The following is a 25,762-nucleotide window of genomic DNA, read 5'->3' as shown; positions in this document are numbered from 1 at the left end:
CTTTTCGACGGGCTTATGGGAGACTTGTTTTTTTCCAGAGATGTAGGTATTGCAGAACAAAGGACAGAAATGAAACACAGGTGATATATTTTGGACAACCTTTGGCTGAGTACACCAAAACTGTCAGTGCAGAGTTACTTAAAAAGTATGAACTTTTGTCGGTAATATACAACTTGGCAGAAATTAGTGTTTTCATTTACTTGTTGGCTATATTCTGTCAAAAATTTGGAGCAAAAAATCGATTAGGGGTAATTTACGTTTTTTGCGCGCCGCAAATTTCCCAAAACAGTCGGGTTGGGGGGAACCACGCAGGAGACTTTACCCCCATAGCCACGTGCCTGCTCGGGCAGAAATTTCCTGGTGACATAAAACAGCTGACTGAACAGGTAGTCTGTTTTCAAGTCTAGTCTATGGCAGTTAGTACCATATGACCAGTTACTTCTGCGGTGATTTATGATATTGCTTGATTGAATTAAATATGTTTCAACCGAAGTTCTTAACCAGGAGAAGAGTTAAGACAACCAAAGTTCTTCACCAGAAAAAAAGCATAAGTTTTGGCATGTTGATGCTTGAGAAATATGTCATGTTGTACTTGGTTTAAACCATGCTACTTGCTGCAATATATCGCATGTACACTATCAACATACCGTTTACAGGTTACAGCATAGTGGAAATATGTCAGGAAACGATCAGCAAATTTGAAATTAAGCGCCCAAGAGGTTAATAACACTTTTTTTGCAAGATAAGTCTTTCGATAAGAAGAAAATGTGTTTGTAGACCTGCACGTCCGGCAGCAAATGTATGTTTATAAAACTGGTATTTGTTACGATTTGTTGGAAAAAGGAACATTTAAACTGTGTATAACGGCAAAACCTTTATCGTAAATACCAGGGGTGCACAACCTGCGGTCGCAGGGACGAGTTTATGCGACCGTATGCTACAACGTATGTATACTGTCGGTCGTGACATACCGGTAAGTAATACTTTACATATTATAGATTGGTTTTTAAAGCTGCTCCAAACAGATTTTGTGGGACTAAAATGAGTATTATCAGCCTAGTAGGCATATGTGTTCGATATATATATATATAATGCCGGTTGGACATAAGTTCAAACCCTATACTTTTAAGTTTGGAAAAAAAATAAGTCGCACGTAAATCCCGGGGAACAACGTGGTGTTTACCATCACAATTCGAAACTAGCGTGAATCATGTATGGTTACGCAGGGATTCTTGAAAGCGGTGGACACGGTTGAGTAATTTGTGTCAAGAAGCTGTGTTGTGTTGCAGGCTATGGAAATAGACAAGATAAATGTTTTATTTTTGAGACAATTTGATACGTGAAGATTTGTCATGAAATCCGTTTTGTTATTGCTCTACCTGTCTAGCCTTTGTCAGTGCGCTATCTCCCAATTCATTGCCGATCCTGACTTCGGACAAGCCTACACGTTTGTTGGTAAGTACTATGTTGTCTAGGGGCCCTATTGTGTTTCTGTTTATTGTAACCATACGTTACATTAAAAGTGTACAAAGGACAAGCATCATAGCGTGATAAAATATTTAAAACTCAATAAATGTCGACAGGTGTGAAAGTGTATAGAAGAAGGACATGGCAGGAAAAGTGTTTTAAGAAAATTAAAACTTTTTATCGCCATGTTTAGCGTCCGCGTAGGTTATATTAGACTTCTCAGATTATGAAATCAAAGCAAATGATTTTTTCGTTCTTATCGCTTCAGTACGACAGTTTACCAAGCTTCCAGTTACGGCATTATGACTTTGGCTGTGGTTGGCCGTAACGTTCTCGCAAACCTTGACAGAAACCATAACTCAGCTCATATCGTAAATACGCAATCATATCAAACTCGACAAGAACTGGGTGTAATATTCATGGTTGACAAAGATGGTACATATATGGCATAAAAACAACCACTCTGAACTTAGTAAGGGCCCAAACTTTTTGATAGTTTTAGTAAGCGCTCTGAAAATACCTTATGTTATTTTTAGAATTAGAGGATTTAGAATCTACGTTTTTAAAATAAGGCTTGAAATACGGCAACACTTTACTTTGCACTGTAAACGTGTGCGTTCTTTACAGGTCAGACAAATGCCATCAGTAATGAGAAAACGTGTTAACTGAATGAGAAAGGCACTGCCGTGCACAAATTTTCCTTTTCGCTAACCTACTATTGTTTCCAAAACGACGGATAAGAAACTACCATTGAAACCTGATTCGTGGTCCGAAACAAACGAAAACCCCACCACAAGTGGTACATCGGCCCCAAATTACAGTCGCAAAACAATTATACCACGTTGATAACTTTCTGCTACAAATATGTTTTGCACCGAAAAGCTTACAACAGCCCCACATTGTTTGTAAAAATGAAGTCAGTCCTGTGTGTGTTTTGTGCAGATCAGCATACTTGCGTAAATTCGAATGAAATCACTCCTGAAGTAATAATTCTCTCCGCGCCCACTGGAACAATCTTGTCGCCTTGTTATCCTGACGTTTATCCTGGCAACATTCCCGATGGATACCGCCTATGGAGTTTTGATCAATCGCTGTCCATTTCAGGTATGTTAAGGGCAAAAATTTGCCGGCGATTGATTGTTTTTGTGGTACCATAATAGTTTAATTCAGAGTTGGAGGTCAGGCCGGGTTCGGGTTCATGCCAGGTTCGGTATTCGGTATTTTTTTACACTCTGTGACGATATTTTTTTATTAAATATTTAACTAGCTACGTAGCCAGTTGCTGGACCTTACCTGATGTCAAACAGTCTTAGGAAACGCTATGTTCAAGAACAAGTGTCCATTGTGTTTGTTGTCTTGGTCTTTCCTGAGGCTTCAATGTATAAGTCTGTCAATCGAACTTTCGGGCCTGAACAGGATTTTTAAAAACATTCGGGTTCAGGTCGGGTTTCGGGCTCCAGTGTTTGCAACTCTGGTTTGATTACCAATAATTTTAAACTTAAATTATTTACATGATATAATGTGTCACACATTTTTGATTTTGGATACGTGCTGTAGACTGGGTTTAACACACTTATTAGATCCGTTAAACTAAACAGAGGTGACTTCACTGAATGCGATTTCTAAGCGGCTTGAAACGTGGGAGATTTTTTAATCGTGGTTACTCATGTTACTCTGTGAAAAAGTTTCTTGTGCTTTTTGTGATTTAATTTTTGCTCGTCTAAAATTTGCAGCAAATAAAAGTAAATGGAGTTTCGCAACTCTTGTTTAAATTACCTCAATACAGTTTTAGGTCCATACATTTTGTTTGCTTCATCAGTTACAAAATAGATTAAAATGAAAAATTTTGAAGTTGTAGGCCAACAGGAGATTCTGAATAAGTTAAACACTCTTATGAAATTTACTATACGCTACAGTACAAAGTAGATTAAAGACTTAATATCACTAAACTAATTATATGGTAATTAATCAATCGTTGCTTTGTTCCGTTTCTTCAAGAAAAAAACTCAGGAACTAAATCAAAGGCGTTTTGCAGCAATTCACTTCACATTTGAGGTCATCCAGATCAACTTTAATGACTTTGTGACAATAGGCAGAACTGTCACAACCATCAACACTAACCTCTTCTCTGTTGTCACGTAAGTTTCCCTTATCAGTGATTCCTTGACTTTTTTCACTGCTTTCTATTCATACTACATTGCTTATAGCTTTGGTTACAAATTTATGCCACCCAGTTTCTAATAATAAAACGCATAGGTAAAAATATGGTTTAGTTTTCAAATGGTGACAAAGTTCCACTCGCAGGGCAATCGCACTTTCTCTGCACACTGGAGAACGAACAGCATCAAATAATATCGACAACTTGGATCAAAATATAACTGTTTCTGTTGGCAATCCAACCATTGTCAACGTTTCGTCGGTTAACTCCCTTTTTATTAGCTTCCGTTCGTCATCAGATCAACCATTAGAAGGATTCAACATCACATATACAACTGGTAAAAAGTGACACAAGAAATTTTATTTAGATATTTTTTGAAAAACAATCTTATTGCCATGCAGAGACCACTAATCAACCAGCAGTCTTGCCGAGAACAGATAACGATGATTCAACTTCAACAACAGTAGAACATGCCACAAATATCAGCACAGAAGAATCATTTCCCAACAACAACACCGATGTAATTATAACTGTGACGACAGAACCAGCAACAACAAATTCAACCACAGATGTCAGTACAGAGGAACTATTATTCAACAATGATACCGATGTAATTGTAACTGTGACGACAGAACCAGAAACAACTAATTCAACCACAAATGCCAGCACAGACAAATCATTATCAAACAACAATACTGATGTAAATATAACTGTAACGACAGTACCAGCAACAATGCAGTCAACTACAAATGTCAGTACAGAGGATCTATCATTCACAAATGACACTATGTTAAATACAACTGTGACGACAGAACCAGCAACAACTAATTTAACTACAAATATAAGTACAGCAGAATCATTATCCAACAACAATACTGATGTAAATATAACTGTGACGACAGAACCAGCAACAACGGAATCAACTACAAATGTTAACACAGAAGAATCATTATTTAACAATGATACTGATGTAAATACAACTGTGACGACAGAACCAGCAGCAACGGAATCAAACACAAATGTTAACACAGCAGAATCATTATTTAACAATGATACTGTTGTAAATACAACTGTGACGACAAAACCAGCAACAACGGAATTGACTACAAATGATAGCACAGAAGAATCATTATTCAACAACAATACTGTTGTAAATACAACTGTGACGACAAAACCAGCAACAACGGAATCAACTACAACTGTTAACACAGAAGAATCACTATCCACCAACAATACTGATGTAAATATAACTGTGACGACAGAACCAGCAACAACGGAATCAACCACACATGTTAACACAGAAGAATCATTATTCAACAACAATACTGATGTAAATATAACTGTGACGACAGAACCAACAACAACGGAATCAACTACAACTGTTAACACAGAAGAGTCACTATCGACCAACAATACTGATGTAAATATAACTGTGACGACAGAACCAGCAACAACGGAATCAACTACAAATGTTAACACAGAAGAATCATTATTCAACAACAACACTGATGTAAATATAACTGTGACGACAGAACCGACAACAACGGAATCAACTACAAATGTTAGTACAGAAGAATCATTATTTAATAATGATACTGATGTAAATATAACTGTGACGACAGAACCAGAACCAACAACAACGGAATCAACTACAAATGTTAACACAGAAGAATCATTATTCAACAACAATACTGATGTAAATATAACTGTGACGACAGAACCAGAACCAACAACAACGGAATCAACTACAAATGTTAACACAGAAGAATCATTATTCAACAACAATACTGATGTAAATATAACTGTGACGACAGAACCAGCAACAACGGAATCAACTACAAATGTTAACACAGAAGAATCAGTATTCAACAACAATACTGATGCAAATATAACTGCAACGGCCGAACCAGCAACAACTAATTCAACCACAATAGTCAGCACAGACGAACCATTATCAAACAACAATACTGATGTAAATACAACTGTGACGACAGAACCAGCAACAACTAATTCAACCACAATAGTCAGCACAGACGAACCATTATCAAACAACAATACTGATGTAAATACAACTGTGACGACAGAACCAACAACCACGGAATCAACTACTAATGTGAACACAGAAGAACCATTATCCAACAACAATACTGATGTAAATACAACTGTGACGACAGAACCAGCAACAATCGAATCAACTACAAATATTAACACAGAAGAATCATTATTCAACAACAATACTGATGTAAATATAACTGTGACGACAGAACCACCAACAACGGAATCAACTACAAATGTTGACACAGAAGAATCATTATTCAACAACAATACTGATGTAAATATAACTGTGACGACAGAACCACCAACAACGGAATCAACTACAAATGTTGACACAGAAGAATCATTATTTAACAATGATACTGATGTAAATACAACTGTGACGACAGAACCAGCAGCAACGGAATCAAACACAAATGTTAACACAGCAGAATCATTATTTAACAATGATACTGTTGTAAATACAACTGTGACGACAAAACCAGCAACAACGGAATTGACTACAAATGATAGCACAGAAGAATCATTATTCAACAACAATACTGTTGTAAATACAACTGTGACGACAAAACCAGCAACAACGGAATCAACTACAACTGTTAACACAGAAGAATCACTATCCACCAACAATACTGATGTAAATATAACTGTGACGACAGAACCAGCAACAACGGAATCAACCACACATGTTAACACAGAAGAATCATTATTCAACAACAATACTGATGTAAATATAACTGTGACGACAGAACCAACAACAACGGAATCAACTACAACTGTTAACACAGAAGAGTCACTATCGACCAACAATACTGATGTAAATATAACTGTGACGACAGAACCAGCAACAACGGAATCAACTACAAATGTTAACACAGAAGAATCATTATTCAACAACAACACTGATGTAAATATAACTGTGACGACAGAACCGACAACAACGGAATCAACTACAAATGTTAGTACAGAAGAATCATTATTTAATAATGATACTGATGTAAATATAACTGTGACGACAGAACCAGAACCAACAACAACGGAATCAACTACAAATGTTAACACAGAAGAATCATTATTCAACAACAATACTGATGTAAATATAACTGTGACGACAGAACCAGAACCAACAACAACGGAATCAACTACAAATGTTAACACAGAAGAATCATTATTCAACAACAATACTGATGTAAATATAACTGTGACGACAGAACCAGCAACAACGGAATCAACTACAAATGTTAACACAGAAGAATCAGTATTCAACAACAATACTGATGCAAATATAACTGCAACGGCCGAACCAGCAACAACTAATTCAACCACAATAGTCAGCACAGACGAACCATTATCAAACAACAATACTGATGTAAATACAACTGTGACGACAGAACCAGCAACAACTAATTCAACCACAATAGTCAGCACAGACGAACCATTATCAAACAACAATACTGATGTAAATACAACTGTGACGACAGAACCAACAACCACGGAATCAACTACTAATGTGAACACAGAAGAACCATTATCCAACAACAATACTGATGTAAATACAACTGTGACGACAGAACCAGCAACAATCGAATCAACTACAAATATTAACACAGAAGAATCATTATTCAACAACAATACTGATGTAAATATAACTGTGACGACAGAACCACCAACAACGGAATCAACTACAAATGTTGACACAGAAGAATCATTATTCAACAACAATACTGATGTAAATATAACTGTGACGACAGAACCACCAACAACGGAATCAACTACAAATGTTGACACAGAAGAATCATTATTCAACAACAATACTGATGTAAATATAACTGTGACGACAGAACCAACAACAACGGAATCAACTACAAATGTTACCACAGAAGAATCATTATTTAACAATGATACTGTTACAAATACAACTGTGACGACAGAACCAGCAACAACGGAATCAACTACAAATGTTAACACAGAAGAATCAGTATCAAACAACAATACTGATGTAAATATAACTGTGACGACAGAACCAGAACCAACAACAACGGAATCAACTACAAATGTTAACACAGAAGAATCAGTATCAAACAACAATACTGATGTAAATATAACTGTGACGACAGAACCAGAACCAACAACAACGGAATCAACTACAAATGTTAACACAGAAGAATCATTATTTAACAACAATACTGATGCAAATATAACTGCAACGGCCGAACCAGCAACAACTAATTCAACCACAATAGTAAGCACAGACGAACCATTATTTAACAATGATACTGTTACAAATACAACTGTGACGACAGAACCAGCAACAACGGAATCAACTACAAATGTCAGTACAGAAGAACCATTATTTGACAATAATACTGTTGTAAACATAATTTTGACGACAGAACCAACAACAATGGAATCAACTACAAGTATCAGTACAGACGAATCATTATCCAACAATAATACTGATGTAAATATAACTGTTATGACAGAACCAGCAACAACGGAATCAACTACAAATGTTAACACAGAAGAATCATTATTCAACAACAGTACTGATTTAAATATAACTGTGACGACAGAACCAGCAAAAACGGAATCAACTACAAATGTTAACACAGAAGAATCACTATCGACCAACAATACTGATTTAAATATAACGTTGACGACAGAACCAACAACAACGGAATCAAATACAAATGTCAGTACAGAAGAATCTCTATTCAACAATAATACGACAATAGAAACAACTACTGGTGTTACAGAAAGTTTTAACACGACTGTAGCAGAAGTAACATCTACATCTGCTTCAACCACAACCGATGCTGCAATAGGAACAACTACAGAATTTACAAAAAGTTTCAACAGAACTGAAGCAGAATTAACAAGTACCTCTGCATCAACCACAACCGATGCCGCAATAGAAACACCTGCTGATGTTACAGAAAGTTTCAACACAACTGTAGAAGATGCAGCATTTACATCTGCACCAACCACAACCGATGCTGCAACAGAAACAACTACAGATATTACAGAAAGTTTCAACACAACTGTAGCAGATGCTACATCTGCATCAACCGCAACCGATGCTGCAACAGAAACAACTACAGATGTTACAGAAAGTTTCAACGCAACTGTAGCAGAATTAATATCTACATCTGCATCAACCACAACCGATGCTCCAATAGAAACAACTGCAGATGTTACAGGAAGTTTCAACACGACTGTAGCAGAAGTAATATCTACATCTGCATCAACCACAACCGATTCTGCAATGGAAACAACTACAGATGTTACAGAAAGTTTCAACACAAGTGCATCAGAAGTTACATCTTCATCTGCATCAACCACAACCGATTCGGCAATGGAAACAACTACAGATGTTACAGAAAGTTTCAACACAACTGTATCAGAAGTTACATCTACATCTGAATCAAACACAACCGATGCTCTAATGGAAACAACTGCAGATGTTACAGAAAGTTTCAACACAAGTGCATCAGAAGTTACATCTTCATCTGCATCAACCACAACCGATTCGGCAATGGAAACAACTACAGATGTTACAGAAAGTTTCAACACAACTGTATCAGAAGTTACATCTACATCTGAATCAAACACAACCGATGCTCTAATGGAAACAACTGCAGATGTTACAGAAAGTTTCAACGCAACTGTATCAGAAGTTACATCTACATCTGCATTAACCACAACTGATTCTGCAATGGAAACAACTACAGATGTTACAAAAAGTTTCAACACAACTGTAGCAGATGCTTCATCTGCATCAACCACAACCGATGCTACAACAGAAACAACTACAGATGTTACAGAAAGTTTCAACACAACAGTAGAAGATGCTTCATCTGCATCAACCACAACTGATTCTGCAATAGAAATAACAACAGAATTTACAGAAAGTTTCAACACAACTGTAGCAGAAGTAATATCTACATCTGTATCAACCACATCCCATTCTGCAATTGAAGCAACTACGGATGTTACAGAAAGTTTTAACACGACTGTAGCAGAAGTAACATCTACATCTGTATCAACCACAACCGATTCTGCAATGGAAATAACAACAGAATTTACAGAAAGTTTCAACACAACTGTAGCAGAAGTAATATCTACATCTGCATCAACCACAACCGATGCTGCAATGGAAACAACAACAGAATTTACAGAAAGTTTTAACACAATTGTAGAAGATACAATGTCTACATCTGCATCAACCACAACCGATGCTGCAATCGAAACAACTGTAGAATTTACAGAAAGTTTTAACACAACTGTTTCAGGTATAATGTCTGCATCAACCACAACCGACGCCGCTACAGAAACAACTTCGAGCTTTCAAGCAATTTTAAACACAACTGTATTGGACGTAACATTTGTATCACCCACAAATCGTTCAGCAACTGATATAAGCACTGAAATTGCAGCAACCAATGAAGCTGTAACAACATTTGCATCGCCAACTTCTGGCTTTGTAACGGCAGCCTCTACAGAATTTGCAGGAAATTTAAATACAAGCTTTGGAGATGCAACAACACCAGCGACATCTACAAATGTTGTTACAACAGAAACAACAACAGATTTAGTCGTAACTTTAAATAATACAGTTGAGCCCACGACAAGAATTTCTTCATCAACTGCCGCTGCTGTAACAGCCAATCCGACTGTTTCTGAAACCACTTTATCAACAACATCAACCCCTTTTTCTACAACAATTTCTTCAACTGCAGCAACAACGAGTAGCAACACAGATGGACAAATGAACACCACTGCCGTTCTTTTAGCGTCTACTGATGTTATTACAGTTTCTTCAATTATGATATCCACAGCTGTTACATTAATTGATGTATCTACGGCCAGTGATGTCACAACTGACACATTACCCGCACAATCTACTTCAATAGAATCCACTGAGCGAATGCCAACAAGTGCCACATCTTCTTCATCAAGTATTGACACGCCGGTGGAAACAACACCGCAGACATCAAGCAGCTTTGTTTCAACTATGTCTTCTACAGTGCCACAGACAATTTTACCAGGTATTTTAAACCTATATATTAGTTTTTTTATTAGACCACACTTTCTTCACTTATAATTTTAGTGCCTTCTCCGGTACCTGGCGTTCAACCAAACGTGGTAGTTAGCCAAAGCTTTAACGGTGCCTCAAGAACCAACGCTGTTGCGGTGCAAAGTCCTTGTGGTTCAGTACAAACTCTTTTTGCACTTAATGGAAATACCAATCCAACTGTTGAAATCGTAATCAGAGAGGCTGGATCTGTTACTACTGGTAACATTTTGGCTAAAATGATTGAACGTATATTTAACTTAACATAACATTGCAAAATATAGGGTCGGCAATCGGTGTTTGGGCAACGTCAGCCGATTTGGTTCCAATACCGGCCTACGTCACCGGATCAGTGACGTGTGCGAGCTCACAACGACGAAGGAGGGCCCTTACCGGTGACGGTCGCTTTGTTGTTGGTAATTAATGTCAAAAATTTTTAAAAAATTATATTTTTCAGCTTTACAAAACAACCAAGTTTTTTTTAGGTCAGGATCAAACTTGCGATCGCGACGACACAACTCGCATCTGCAACGGCCCTTTGCCGTCCGGTCGATCCTTCCAAGTGGCGTATCGTACAAACAACAACGGTGTAGTTTCATCGTTAACCGAATTTTCCGAACCAATTTCTACTGAAAGTAAGATTTTATGAATATTTTTGTTGAAAGATCCGCTATCCTGCAACGTCATTTCTGTTTTTTAAATGAGCCAATGTGTTGATAATATAATAATTATTGACGAAATACGGGTAGTTTGCGCTCATTGCCTATTCAATCCTTACCTAAACTGCCAGCGTAATTATCAATATTTTTATTTTACAACTGAACTTATTTTCGGGTTAGGTTATTGCTTGCGAAACTGTTCGGGAAGTTCTACATGTCACTTGCTGGCGACAATAAACGGCCAACGACAGCTTGTTCAGGTCGACTCTAGAGGATTCCCTACAATCGAAGGAGGAGGTTTTGTAAATCTTACACAAGTTGAAGAGCGTTGCGCTTGCGAGACTAGCGATTGCGTTGGTTAGTCATTGGTTCCTTTTTAAAGCATAGCTTCTAATGCATCCCTTATAGCATCTGGTCGGTTTTACTGCAGTATAATTCATTCGAAATAGTAGCTTGGCATTTTTGCTTAGCTACGATATTCAGCTTCCTTTTTAGGAGTAAAATTACAAAATTTTAAGCGTAATAAAGTAAAAACAACTTTTAAACATTTTTAGCAAGTTGCGATGTTTCGTCGGTCACAGCTCCCAGCGGAATCACATTCAACTTTCCAAGGGTCTTTGCTGGTTTTGTTCAATATTCAAACGAACTTTGCCAGTTTACAAGTAAGAAGCAACGCAATGTATTTGTGATACTCTATTACATACGTGTTGAACAATAAACGTAAACTATGCTGAAAAAGCTAAAAAAGATTCTTCATTTTATTCAGACCAATCAGATGCGTCGGTACGATGCCAAGAGACCGTTATATCGGGTTTATCGTTTGCCTTTTTTCTCCCATCGAGCCTTATTGAAGTTCAATGTACTCAGAATACAATCTCAACTATAGTGGAATCAGTACGTGCCATTTTGTTGGTTTAATCAACTGCAAATACTGTAGATTCTCCATAATGTACAATAACTTACATATCAACTCCTAACTTTTCTTAAATTAAATATCTATAAATGTATCTGATCTTTAGATCGGTGACATTTGTTATAGTTTAAAACTTGTGGCCACAACGTTCTTTTTTACAGACCGAAGTGTCAACCATTACTGCTTCCACGCTGCAGGAAGTTTTAGTTCAGTTAGACATCCAAACGTCAAATCCGGTTGCACTAACAACGACAGAAGTGGGCTCAACAATAAATTTCCTTGTTGACGTGGCAAATAATGCCAGCAACGTTGAGGTACATAAGAGTTAACTGTAAAAACTTTACGGAAAAAATGCATGTGCAAAACGAGTTTGTACTGAAACGCACTGTTATCAATTATTGGTAAAGTTATAAGAATTTACAGATATATGAACAACTTTTGTAGTTTCTTTTAAAATAGTTTTTTTTTATATATGCCAAGCTGCCAAGTTTGTTTTCACTTAACCCAGGGGTCGCCAAACTTTTTTTATTGCGGGCCGGATAACATTAACAATCTTGCGAGGGCCACATAGGGTACAAACCCTGACGCGCGTTTTCCAAGACCAACAAGAGTGCAATCGTTTGTAGAGTCAGATCGTGCTACTGTAAAATGGTAAAATTGTGTTGAAAATTATCGAATCTCTTCTACAGGCTAAATTCATTTATTTTCATCACAATTAACAAGAGATTTGTTCGGGCACAATAATAAAGGCATTGATTGTTTTAGTATGGTCCGTTTTGTAACAAACTACGTTTGGATCAAACTAAGTAAACTTAATCCTACATGTTGTTGCAGAAATACTTTTACATCAAATTATGTTTTAACCTTTAACTCAAGCTTTTGTTTTTCCAAGATATCTATTAGGACCAAATACTCTCGCAGGCCAGATAAAATGACCTCGCCGGCTATAGTTTGGTGACCACTGACTTAACCAAAGCACTTTGTACTACCGTATTATGCACCAAATCAAAACAAATATGAACTATTTAAGTATTGGATTTGTCATTTTTTGTGCAGGTAACGACCACATCCTATGAAAACGTGATCGCTATCGCTGACCACGTGACAAACTTTTTCAACCAATCAGTGAACGACGAAAATTTGATGGTAAACCGATCCGGATTGGTGCAGTCGTTGACAAGCCTGGCTTATCAGATCGATTTGGCGCCCAATCAAACGTCGATTATTACTTCAACTCCGAACATCGAAGCAAAAGTAAGCGTGCAATAAGCAAACAGAATCTAAAAGTAGTTTGATGTTTAACAAGGAACAAGAATCTGTAAGCGTTGTTAATGTGTGTTAGATGTTATAGTTCCCAACCTACAATGGTTGCAGCTCATAATCAACGTCCTTTAATAATAAAATACACATAATTCACGATATGCATGTTCTGTAGGTAAAATGAAATGGTCAGGCTTAATATGACAGTTTTAATTTTTTTCGAAGTTCACATACTTTTTACTGCTGTGTTCTACCCTTAGCACGATTGGTTGGGATTCCGTTGCCCTGATTGTTTCAAAAATTGACGTGTTTATTTGGAAATATACCCATAAATTCTTTATCTAATTACCAGGTGGTTAGTGTGGAAGACCCCGGCGCGGCCAGTTTTAGTCCGGAGATTGTTAATGACAATGGTACTCTGGAAGTATTGGCATCCATTCGGCTTCCAGAGGAGCTACTGGTGCCTTCAAACACAAGCAACCGTTTGGCGCGCAGAAACATTGACGACCGCCGCGTAGTATTTCTTCTTCACCGCAGGGACAACCTTTTTCCATCTCCTGAAACTCCCAATGTTGTGAGTAACAATATCAATTCAGTGAAGTAAAGTATTCGAATATTTGCTCCTTTTGGATAGTACAGTCCCATAACTCAATGTGCGCGGTGTTGGCATCGCAAAACAAAAATATGTTTGCCTTTCAAAAGAGAGTATTTACCTCAAGCCTTAATGTTCTTATTTGCGGAGAAGTTGAGCTGTCTGGTAGAGAGTAAGTTGTGTTGACAAGGCGCAGTTTACTGGTGTGTTTGTTGAGATGCTTCAGTCTTAGAGCATGTAGTTGTAACGTTGAGTGTTTCTATTACATTCTGATATTACACAAGCATACATGCAAATTGTTCAAGACATGCAAATTTACGCTCATGAGACACAACAAATAAGTTTCCAACTTACTGCAATGCAAAGAGTGCGAGTTGAAGACGGTGGTTGTTCCTGGCTGGGTTCTAACATGCGTTAAACCTGGAAACTGATACGACATGAAAAAGTGAATATATACAGGTATTAAATTATATACGCAGGTAATTTCTGCCGCCGTAAGAGGTGACGGACAGATAACTAATCTTCAGCAACCTGTTGAAATTTCATTCAGTGAAGAAACGGAAGCTGGGATGCATCAAAATGATGAAACGCTTCAGGTATTTGTTTATGGCGATTCACGGGGGTTTGTTACATACGTGTTCCTATTGATGTGTGGAGTGGAGTGATACATTTTCTTTTTTGTAAATGTTTATTTTGCTACTTTTCGGAATTTGTGTTTCAGGCAGAGTTCGTGAATCAAAGCTGCGTGTTTTGGAATTTTACCACTGATTCTTGGTCAACATCCGGATGTTGTTTAGTTCCCAATTCAAACCCTCCACGTTGCGAGTGCGACCACCTTACCAACTTTGCGTTACTTGTGGTGGGTTATTGCAAAGTGTGACCTGTCATTTGTGTTTGAGAAGGCATTAATTGGTGCAAGTGATCTGAACATAGATTTTGTGTTAGCTGACCTTACGCGTTTTGCAGAACATCCACAGCGTCCAGGCCCAAATCTCATTACAAATAGTAACCTACGTTGGCTCTTCTCTGTCAATCCTATGCTTGCTAATGACCATCATTGTTCTGCTATCTTCGAGGTAAGAAAAAGTTCTCATAAAATAAGTACACCTTTTGGGTAAGTTTGAACTAGCAAACTAAACTGCAAATGAACTTTACCGCAAACATTATATGTTTATTTATGCAGGGAAATCAGACGACGACGCCCCATGCAGATGTTAATGCATCTTTCAGCTACACTGATTATCGTGTACTTGATCTTTGTACTCGGGATAGACAACCGACCGAACGATGCAGCCTGTGTCACTAGCGCCATCTTGTTGCATTACTTTCTGTTGGTTGCTTGGTGCTGGATGTCGGTGTATGCGCACTATCTTTATCGCTCTATTATACAAGTAAGCAACACTGGGGGAACATTTTATGACTTTCGAGTCAATACCAATTATATTAATATTCCACTTATATGTAAAATGACTTGGACAAGATGAATTAATAAAAACGTTCAAAATATATTACTACACAAAATCTTGTTAGCTAATGTTTTGACTACGTTGAACGGCTAATAGCGGGGAGAAATGTCTAAAAGGGCATCTGCATATTTATTGTCAGTAAGTTATCTGTAAAAATATCATAGTAACAGTTTTCATTGAATGTTTATTTGCTTATGTTGGAGCGTGTTTAATGTTACAAGCCTAATCTGGTTTACACCGTCTGTTGCCAACAGCTCTTCGTAACTCAAGTCAGAATATTATGCATAGGTGTTTCACTTCACTGGTGGGCATTATATGCCAAAAGTAATTGTGTTTTCCTATGGATTTCCATTGGCTGTAGTGACAACGAACGTCATCGTCATTGCCGCCACTGCACCTATGCCAGATGTACCTCCTATGTGCGGTCAAGGTAGCTCGTTTACTACTTTTGGAACTAAGATGTCTGAAAAACACGCACAAAACCTTTTATTCCTATTATTTTGGCATTTTTACAGATCCACCAGCTGCCTTTCCTACCTCTTATCTGGCTGAAAACACATGTTGGATCAAAGACTTTTCTCTGTATTTTGCATTTTTGCTTCCTGTCGGAGTTTTTCTTGTCTTCAACGTCATCGTTTTCATCATGGTTATAACGTCACTTGTCCGACGCAGCCGTAACATGAGGGTAAGTCAATAATGGCATTGACAGTCACTTGAGGATGACACACAAACGGGTGTCTAATTGTTTGTTTCGTTTTGAATCAATGGATAAAAACAGTGCCTATTGTAACTCTTAGAAGTTTGCAAATTTGTAACCATGCATTTATCTGATCCCTTAGAATGCCGTTCCTCGGTCAAAACCGTCAACAAACCACCTGGCTATTGCGCTTTCAACCAGCACAACTCTTGGCTTGATTTGGTTTATTGCATATTTTATGATGATTTCTGACAGTCCGGGTTTTCTAGAGGTCATGAGTTGGATATTTTCCATTGCCGCTTCTTTACAGGTATATGCATTTTTATTTTATGTGCAGAGATTTATGTGGAGTCGAATTTAACTGTCACCCCTTGTTGTATTATAAAGAATTCACGTTCAATTCAACTCCTTTTTAAGTTTAAACGAAGCTTGTCATATGATTTTGTGCTAGCATTTTAAGTTAAACAGGTAAGTAATAATTTAATAGATCAGTAGTTTTGGTTGAAAATCCCTACTTTAGCAGCACAAAATACATAAGATTATATAAGTTACTATGTAATCTTATATATTTTGTGCGGCTAGAAAATAGCTTAAGTTGCTAGAAAATAGCCATCTTTATCATATAGGGTTGCAGTATTTTTATTTTGACGTGCGTGAGAAAAGGTGACGTAAGGGAATCGTGGCTACCTCGTGTGCAAAGTACGTTGCGTCTTCCAGTTGCCAGTCATGGTACTTATACGGTGTCGTTGCAATCACAAACCACTCAACATCACCAAAGGAATCGCACAGCACGCTACAATACATCAAGTTCCCAGCAGCACACCGTCAACTAAGTTCGGTCCAAAATGGGTTAGATTCCTTCTGAATCAGCTGATGCTGGTGACATTTTCCGGCTCAGTTTGTAGAAATTTGAGAAACATGGCCCAAAATGTGTTATGATTCGTATACTAACAGTTTCGAGGAACCTAGCCAACGTTGCCTTGTACATATTTAATCCCGTCCGAGGGCAACATTCGTATTCGCTTCATGCAGATGCAGTGTCACTATTTATTGACAACCTCGTATGACATGTTTGTGTTGCAATATCTGTTTTGGTTATCCGTTTTTATTTCAATGTTTGTTGCTGCGACGACTTACAATGTGGTAAACAACCAGGTGTTTGGTGGAAGTAAATTGTAATGTGCAATTGGTTCTACTTGTAGAATTTTATCACTTTACATGACTGTTCTAATACAATATAACTGTTATTCATATTTGAATACTATGCAGCCGTAAACGCACGTCTGGGTATATTTTATTGCAAGTTGAAGTGTTAAGGTCATTGAAGTATAAAGAATAGCATCTGACATCTGCTTGTGAGGGTAAAGGATTACTGGCATATGTTGGTGAGCGTTTTGATGCATCGCTTGGTGCACATTTACCTTGCTCGGTAAACCTTTGCAGTGTTCGATCTCAATTTGCGTAACTTAATTCAGCGATTCTTGACCTTGGAAACAAACTATGGGGTCATGTTTGGCATTAAATTGATTTAAACTCATTTTCCATGTGATCAAACAGAAAAAATGAGGAGAAAATTAAGAAAGGAAAAATGTCAAAACCCTAATACGGCGCTGTTGCTTGAGATTTTGTTCTGCAAAACTCAAGGAAGTAGCAACAGCATAGCGAGGACATACTTGGCTGCCAGACGAACGTTTAGATAATTTACGCTAGAGAAGTAACACGAAGTGCGTTATATAACATTGCACAAAGCACCAGTATATAGTAATAGTTCAACGAAGAGGAATGGACAAAACGATTTTTGTAGCGATATATCTGTGCTCTTTATGCAGTCAAGCGGGTGAGCGACATAACAAAAAACATGTTTTGCCTATTTTAGCAAAAGCATCCATTTCTGGACAAAAAGAGATTGTTTTTTAAGACGGCTTCAAAATTTAAGTTCATGACATTTCATGGAGTTTCATAAAATGCATATATTTTGACTTAAAAAAAAAGGAATTTTACATATAAACCCAGTGTTTTGGCGCGTATTTACAAATAGTTGTAAACGTGTAAAACTACAGAATGCATTCTCAAAGTTGTATACTTTCTGCACAGAAAGCGATACAACATATTTCCATTACACCAGATCCGAACCGTCAGCAAAAGCTGGTCAATCCTGCAGCCCAGGAGCCACTAATAGTAAGATAATGTGGATTGAGGTGTATAAAAACCGCTTGTTTCATGCACAGGTTTGATCCATTTCAGCGGTAACAACTGTAAATAGATTTACATTTGTATGTTTCTACCTTATACGCCAAATCTTCCGTCTTTGGTATACTTTGTTTGCAGTCAACGGTTCTCAAACTGGGGTCCCCGGTCCCTTTGGGGTCCGCCAAGCGATTTCAGAGGGACTGCGAGGAGCTTAAAGTATTTCTACAATCTAACATAACATCAAACTAAATTTGTTGTGCGTGGTGTTGTAGAAATACTTTTTAAAAGAAAAAATAATTTTTGGTTGGTAATTCGACAGTTTAGTTTTGCCAAGGTATTTTTAGTTTTATAAATATATTTAGCTTGGACGCGAATTCTCGATCGACGCACTGTTTCAGAGCTTGTTTTGTGTTAAATCAAAGAATGGAATAATTTAGCATTGACATGTTTGTGCTCTTACAGCGGTAAACGACTGTGTGCCAAATGCTTGCAAGAATAACGGAACATGTATAGATGCCATCAATGGGTTCTACTGCACATGTAAAGCAAACTACACTGGTGTAAGATGTGAAACATGTACGTACATTTCGTTGCATAGATCTCTGTGTGCTACGGACTAGTATCTTGCTTAAACAGCAGCCGCAAAAAAACTCTCGGTAATTAATACGTACGCAGAAAAAGCACATTGGCAGTTTCTGGGTATTTCGAATTTACCACTGATTAAGGCCACGAACATCCTGTAGGAGGTGGTAAACCTGGCTGATGGCTACACGTAGCTGCATGTATAACCATTTGCATTTTGGAACACTATATACGGATCTGTTCATTTGCATTTTCCTTTTTGTTTTTATTTCCCAGTCTTTGAAAAACTTATAAAATCAAAAAATTTAACGATAATCAATCGTGCCACTTTTAGCATAGCACATTATGCATTTTTTGGCTTATTTCAGACTTTAACCAATGTAAGAACAGTCTTTGTCCGGCAGGATTTGCTGGGAAATATTGTCAAACGGGTAAAAGTTTTGGAAAAACAAACCAAACCAAACAACTTGTAAATGCCTCAAATAGCTTTACATAGTTTGATATCTCGTAAAATGAGAGCGACAAAAAGGTTTTCGTGTACAGTTTTGTTAGTGCTTGCAGTGAAATATACGAGTGTTACAAATTTACCACGATTGCTTAAAATGGTCTTTAACACAAATTGGTCATTTTGGTTTATAATTCATACTTGTAATGTGCATTTCTCCTTAGTTTTCACCAACTGTTGGAGTGGAAACTGGACAGGAAATTACCAGCTGAAGTCAGGAACTAACGTTGTTTGCAACAGGGGATGGTTTGTAAGTTGGGCGTGGTAAAAAAATAGTGAACACACAAAATTTACGGTTTCTTTTAAAATTTCAAGATTCAGATTGAAGATTCCAACAATTCCTTTTTAAGTCTGAGTGCTCAATTTTAACATTTTTTACACGAAATTAGGGCTTATTGTTGCTTGCAGCATGGTGTGTTTATTGGTAATATCTGTTATTCAAAAACAAGGAAACGGACAAATGTTGTGTTTAGGTGTTCCAACGTCGGTATGACGGAAGTGTTGATTTTGAACAATACTGGACAAATTACACCCAAGGATTTGGTAGCACAGCAGGGGAATTTTGGTGGGGTGGGTGTCAAACTTTTTTTAATAAAACACGACCTTTTAATAAGTATTTAAATTTTAAAGCCGTATTTAAATGTTTAAAACTGTTTCTTTTGGATTAGATCTTGAAAACCTTTATCAAGGGACCAAAGCTTACTATTGTTCCCAATGCAAACTTCGGGTGGAACTCAAAAGTCTGAACAATATATCTGGTTACGCTGTTTACAGGTGTGTTATACTTACTGAAGCACAACAAGCATTAGGCCTAATTTTCGTGGCGATAGTTTACCCTATACTCTGAATCATTGCTATATTGAATTTGCACACGGTTTTGACTTTCACCGAACTATATTTAAACATTGTGGCAATGAGTATATGTTTGTACGGAAATAAAACATGTTTTAATGGTTATGTTTTTTTTTTGTTTTTTTTTTAAATAATAACCATGAGGTGCTTATTTCATAGCAAATTTTCCGTTGGTGCGGCGACTGATAAATATCGTCTCTGCGTTGGTGGGTATTCAGGGACTGCTGGTAATGCGATGACTGGATTGGTGTCATTTACAGTTATCAACAATCAACAGTTCAGTACACGTGACCAAGATAATGACTCAGTTGGGTAAGTGAAAAATACATGAGAACTTTTGTTTTAGGAAAAGTATTAAAAATAACCCGTGTTACACGGTGCTGCTATTAAAACCATCGTATCAAACCGAAAACTTTTAAACGTGACGTAAGTTAAAGTCCTTACAACTTTGTACAAAAAAAATTGCTAATTTATAATCTTACAAATGGCCGTTTCATAATTAAAATCCTCACACCGCAATTCTAATCTCCTCGTTTACAAATCTAAGAACAATAAACATACCAAGATGTAGTAAAGTTCCCAAAGTTTTTACCACACGTCGACATTTCAATGTAAAGTATGGCACTCTTTTTCTCTTACAAGTTTGGCAATATTCGGTGAGATGGACGATGTAACAATGTGAAGCGAGTTTTCCATATGGTTGTCAGAAATTACTGATCTTACAGGGGATTTGAAGTCACGTGTCCACCTATCTTGTAATACTCTGTTGGCGTTACTAGCTTTTCGGTTTGGCATCATCTATATCAGTGGTTCCCAACCTATGGGTCGCGACCCAAAGTTGGGTCGCCTGAAGATTCTGTTGGGTCGCCTGTTTTTTGTGACATAAGAGGATTTACTCTTTGACTTCGTTTCATAGCGTTATTTTTTAATTTCCCAAGGCTAAATCAGGGTTCTTCAACGATGGGTATTTCGTCCAACGAGGGTTTGATGGTGACAGTTTTTAAAGTTGGGGGCGATACAAGCTTACAAGAACTGTGAAACTCAGCTAACTTTATCGTACAAGCAGATTTTATTCGTCTTGCAGACAAACACCAGGGACAAGGCGCGCATCAGCTTAAACGTGCCGCTATTTGAATATATATTTTTACTGACGATTGATTGTGCTTTTTGTGATCTCGACAGCAAGAATGTATAGGATTCTCCTCTCCTTTATTGACCCATTGTTTTCAACAAAAGAAGGGTATTGTTTGCGCATAAATCGTAATACCCAGTGTGCTTTCTGTAAGTGGCGATACTCGACGTGGCAGGGAATCCACGTGGTAGTCGTGGTTGGTGGTGATGACGGGCAGAGGTGTTTTACCCGTCGACTTTTATATGCCCGATTTTATACTGTGAATAAACTTTGCAACAACCGTTAACTGCAGGTCTAGACCGAACTGAAAAGGCGCGTTACAAAATTGGCGAGCACGCCAGGACCTGCTTCAGTTGTTGCAGGGAGAAGATTTTTTATGCCTTTTTTTAAACATTTTAATCCGTCAGTATGACTTTTTACTATCCACCACCGCGCTTTGACAAAGGGGGCAACTTTGTACATTTTCTGGCAAGTTTTGAAAGCTTTTGCCAAAGCGTGGATGCTAACGAAGCGGCCAAGCGCCACGCGCTTTTAGCAAGCTTGCCGGAAGATGTGATTTTTGACATGAAGCAAGCAAGCGGCAGTGACTTGTACATGGCTGATTACAAAGACCTGAAGGCACTTGGAATTAAAGTGACCGGCGGCAATGTGTTCAGGAACAAGGCCAAACAAGACCTGGTAGCAAGGACCCAGAAAGTGGAAGAAACAGACAGAATGTTTATTATGGAGCTTTTCCGGTTGGGTCATATCCGGATGACGATAATCTGAGAAATGAAATGTGTTTTTTGGTGCTGACCAACGGTTTAAAAAATCGTTTTTTAGCCGATAAAATAATAAGGGAAAACTCTTGTCTGGAGAGCCCTTCTTTTTCATCTGCTTGTAAAATTGTTTTGCAATCGGAGTGTTTTGCAGAAAGTCCAGCTAATATGGGCATATGTGCGATGTCAGCCAACCAATCTTTCTTAAACCAAGCTGTGCTGCTTGAAATGATTGAAGAACTGCGTCACGAACTTCAAGACTTGAAAGATAAGGTTGGTTTCGACAAGAACTGTCAGAATAACAAACCCTTGTGCCTTCACTGTGGAAAAAAGGGCCACAATCGAGCAAATTGTGGGGACGTATATAACCCTGAACCAACTACACCTCTGCAGAGCACGGCTGTATGTTCTGTCCAACGAAAATTGGAACGCACTAGAAGAGGCGGGTGTGCCGCAGGTACCCGAGTCGTTGTCAATAAGGACAGGATTTGTTCCGCAAGCATGGTTGCTTCAGTCAAAGGCGGCCACAAACGAGAAAAAGTTGGAAACTCTGGCGGCAACCTTGAAGTGTTACCGCGTTGTGTAAATGTTGCTAAAGTTTCTCGCAATCGCTTTACCGAAGCTCCATATCTTGCACAAAGGAACGGGTGCACGGGTACGTCTAATTTTGTCCCTAGTGTGCATGTTAAGAGAGGGTTGAGAAAAACATGTGCTGTGCTTTTGAAGAACCCTGAACCGAAATGGGGTGAATTTTGTCAACAAAGTGTCCACGAGAAAGCCGACGATCTATGGGAAGAGGCAAACAAGAATGCCGACGGTTTTCTATCACTGGGTGCAAACTTTGCACCACGAAAACATATTCCACAGTTTGTGGAGCGCGTTAATATACGACCACCGAGTATTGTTCATCATAGACCATTTTACTCCGCCGCCGTGACCTAATAGATTCGTTTGTTATGTTTTTGTGTTTTGTTTCACTTAATTTCACTTTTTTTGTTGTCATTCAAATCAGACTTATAGAATCTTTGCGTTGTGTCTTGTTTTTGTTTAACTGTTTTTCCTGTGTTTTGTTGTTAATTTACTGCTAGTTTATTGTGTTTTTTATTTGCACAACAATGTTTTCACGATTGTTCACTGACTCCAGTTCCTTGTATTTGATTCTGGGCCTTAATTTAATTAATAATGCGTTCCACAAGCACTTATCACGTCGTATGTTTATTTATTTTGTGCCCGCATGCAGTTATTGCTTTAATTTGTTTAAGAGCGATTTGGTGTAAAAACTGGTGGCGTAACGTCGTACGTTCTGTGCTGTCATATGCGTTTTCGTGGTATGTCGTATTGAGTGTGGACACTCTATTTTATGTGGTAGGGGGAGTGTGTTACATAATTATTACGTCACATGTGCTCTGTGGCGCCCCCAGTGTGCTTTCTGTAAGTGGCGATACTCGACGTGGCAGGGAATCCACGTGGTAGTCGTGGTTGGTGGTGATGACGGGCAGAGGTGTTTTACCCGTCGACTTTTATATGCCCGATTTTATACTGTGAATAAACTTTGCAACAACTGTTAACTGCAGGTCTAGACCGAACTGAAAAGGCGCGTTAAATTATTTTGTCTATGATGTAACAAACTGTTTTAAATTGTTGCCCAAAAATAATTTCAAGACAACTTGGCGTAATAATGGTTAATTCTGTTTGTGACGTCGTATTGGCTGATAATGCTTTGAGATAGCTCCAAAGTTCGGGCTAAATGGAAATGTTTTGAATAGTATTTGTTTGATTTTTAAATTTTCCAAACTGGCGTAATAATTTTCGAAAGCTTTTCTGATTTAGAGGCAAAAATACAACCGAAATAGTAAGAATACAAAAATACAAAATAGAGACAAAAATATAACCGAAATAGTAAGTCCATGGGTCGCGGGACATCACAATACAACAATTTGGGAAGTATTTGGGTCGCGTCAAAAAAAGGTTGGGAACCACTGATCTGTATCACTGCAGAGTGCTGAAGATATTTCACTGCTAAACGCGTTTTGCGCGGGTCTCTGATTATTATCTGGTGGACCTTAAAAAGGCAAGGAATATTTCTGACTGACTCCTAAAACACGAGTTAAATTGTGGACGCAACAATGTAGAAATTGTGATGCGTAACAATGTGTATTACGATGTAATAAAGGTAACTTGAACAGTTGTGTATTACTCCATTAATAAAGAAATAAAGCAAACAATGAATGCCAATTTGAATGAAAGTTCGCCATAAATTACGTAGGTAATTAGGTTAATAATAAAAGTTATTTCAACAAATACCACGCGGGCTACTCAAAACCTTTCTGCGGGCCACGGGTTGGACACCCCTGCTTTAGAATCTAACCTTGTAAAGCTCGTTTAAAAGAACTGAAAGTAACGCATTTGGTATTTAGCATCATTTTACAGGTACGTAAATTGTGCTGCTGCATCTCGTCACACAGGCGGTTGGTGGTTTAACGGTTGTTCCCATACACCTTTGAACGGATATTACACACCATCACCTCCCAATCAATACTTTTACTGGGCAACATTAGACAACGCTAACTCTCTTGTTTCTTCAAAAATTATGACCCGATGTGTATAAATTTTTGAGTATAAAGTGTGTTTGGCAACAGTGGTGGCGAAAAGCAGTATTTCTTGTGTTTCTAATTTACATGAAGTACCTGAGTTATTACTTCTCAACTTGCATACCTCTAAAGCAGTGGTTCTCAAAGTATGGGTCGCGACCCAAACGTGGGTCGCGCAGGGTCAAAAAATGGGTCGCGCTATGGTGGGTCAATTCTACCCAAACGAACTATTACTACATTAAGTAAACACAAACGAATTTACCTAATGTAGTAGTAGTAGTAAAGTCCACTCACTCGACCACGTTGTACAGTGAAATGAACTAATCATTGCAAAATACTGACAATAGCCTTCCAATTGTACTGTTACGCACATGGCGATTGTTACGTCATAGCACGGGGAATAAAAGCTAATCATGCAAAACTGAACGTGGAGATGTAACAGTTAGCTCAATATATAAGCGTTGTTCAAGGGTGTCGATTGGATCTTTCGGGTGACTCAGTAGCTTGCGGAGAGTATTGGCAGGTTGAACGCCAACCGCTACACCGAAGTCACGCAACATACGCCGTAGAATATCCGTCAATTTCGGTATGTACGGAAGTGTCACAAAACATACCGAAATTGACGGATATTCTACGGCGTATGTTGCGTGACTTCGGCGTAGCGGTTGGCGTTCAACCTGCCAATACTCTCCGCAAGCTACTGAGTCACCCGAAAGATCCAATCGACACCCTTGAACAACGTGGTGTTGTATATTCTATTCCCTGCGCCGATTGTCCGTTAATATATATCGGGGAGACAGGAAGGTCACTC

The 25,762-nt window shown here is 38.0% G+C and overlaps 1 protein-coding gene across 1 annotated transcript; it reads left to right on the top strand.

Annotated features, from left to right (window-relative positions):
* Window positions 1–18,123: 18,123 nt before the first annotated feature.
* On the top strand, window positions 18,124–25,077 carry LOC145232507 (fibrinogen-like protein A). Its single transcript, XM_080097141.1, has 9 exons — window positions 18,124–18,178; window positions 18,436–18,519; window positions 18,994–19,107; window positions 19,482–19,544; window positions 19,783–19,868; window positions 20,092–20,188; window positions 20,287–20,392; window positions 20,630–20,782; window positions 24,791–25,077. The coding sequence occupies exons 1-9, from the start codon at window positions 18,124–18,126 to the stop codon at window positions 24,966–24,968; spliced, it is 936 nt and encodes a 311-aa protein (XP_079953267.1). The 3' UTR covers window positions 24,969–25,077.
* Window positions 25,078–25,762: the final 685 nt, after the last annotated feature.

The sequence above is a fragment of the Phallusia mammillata genome, chromosome 1 (genome assembly GCF_965637545.1).
Source record: "Phallusia mammillata chromosome 1, kaPhaMamm4.hap1.1, whole genome shotgun sequence".
NCBI classification, from domain to species: domain Eukaryota; kingdom Metazoa; phylum Chordata; class Ascidiacea; order Phlebobranchia; family Ascidiidae; genus Phallusia; species Phallusia mammillata.
Note: the sequence above shows the minus strand (reverse complement) of the source record. Positions and strands in the feature narration are given on the sequence as shown.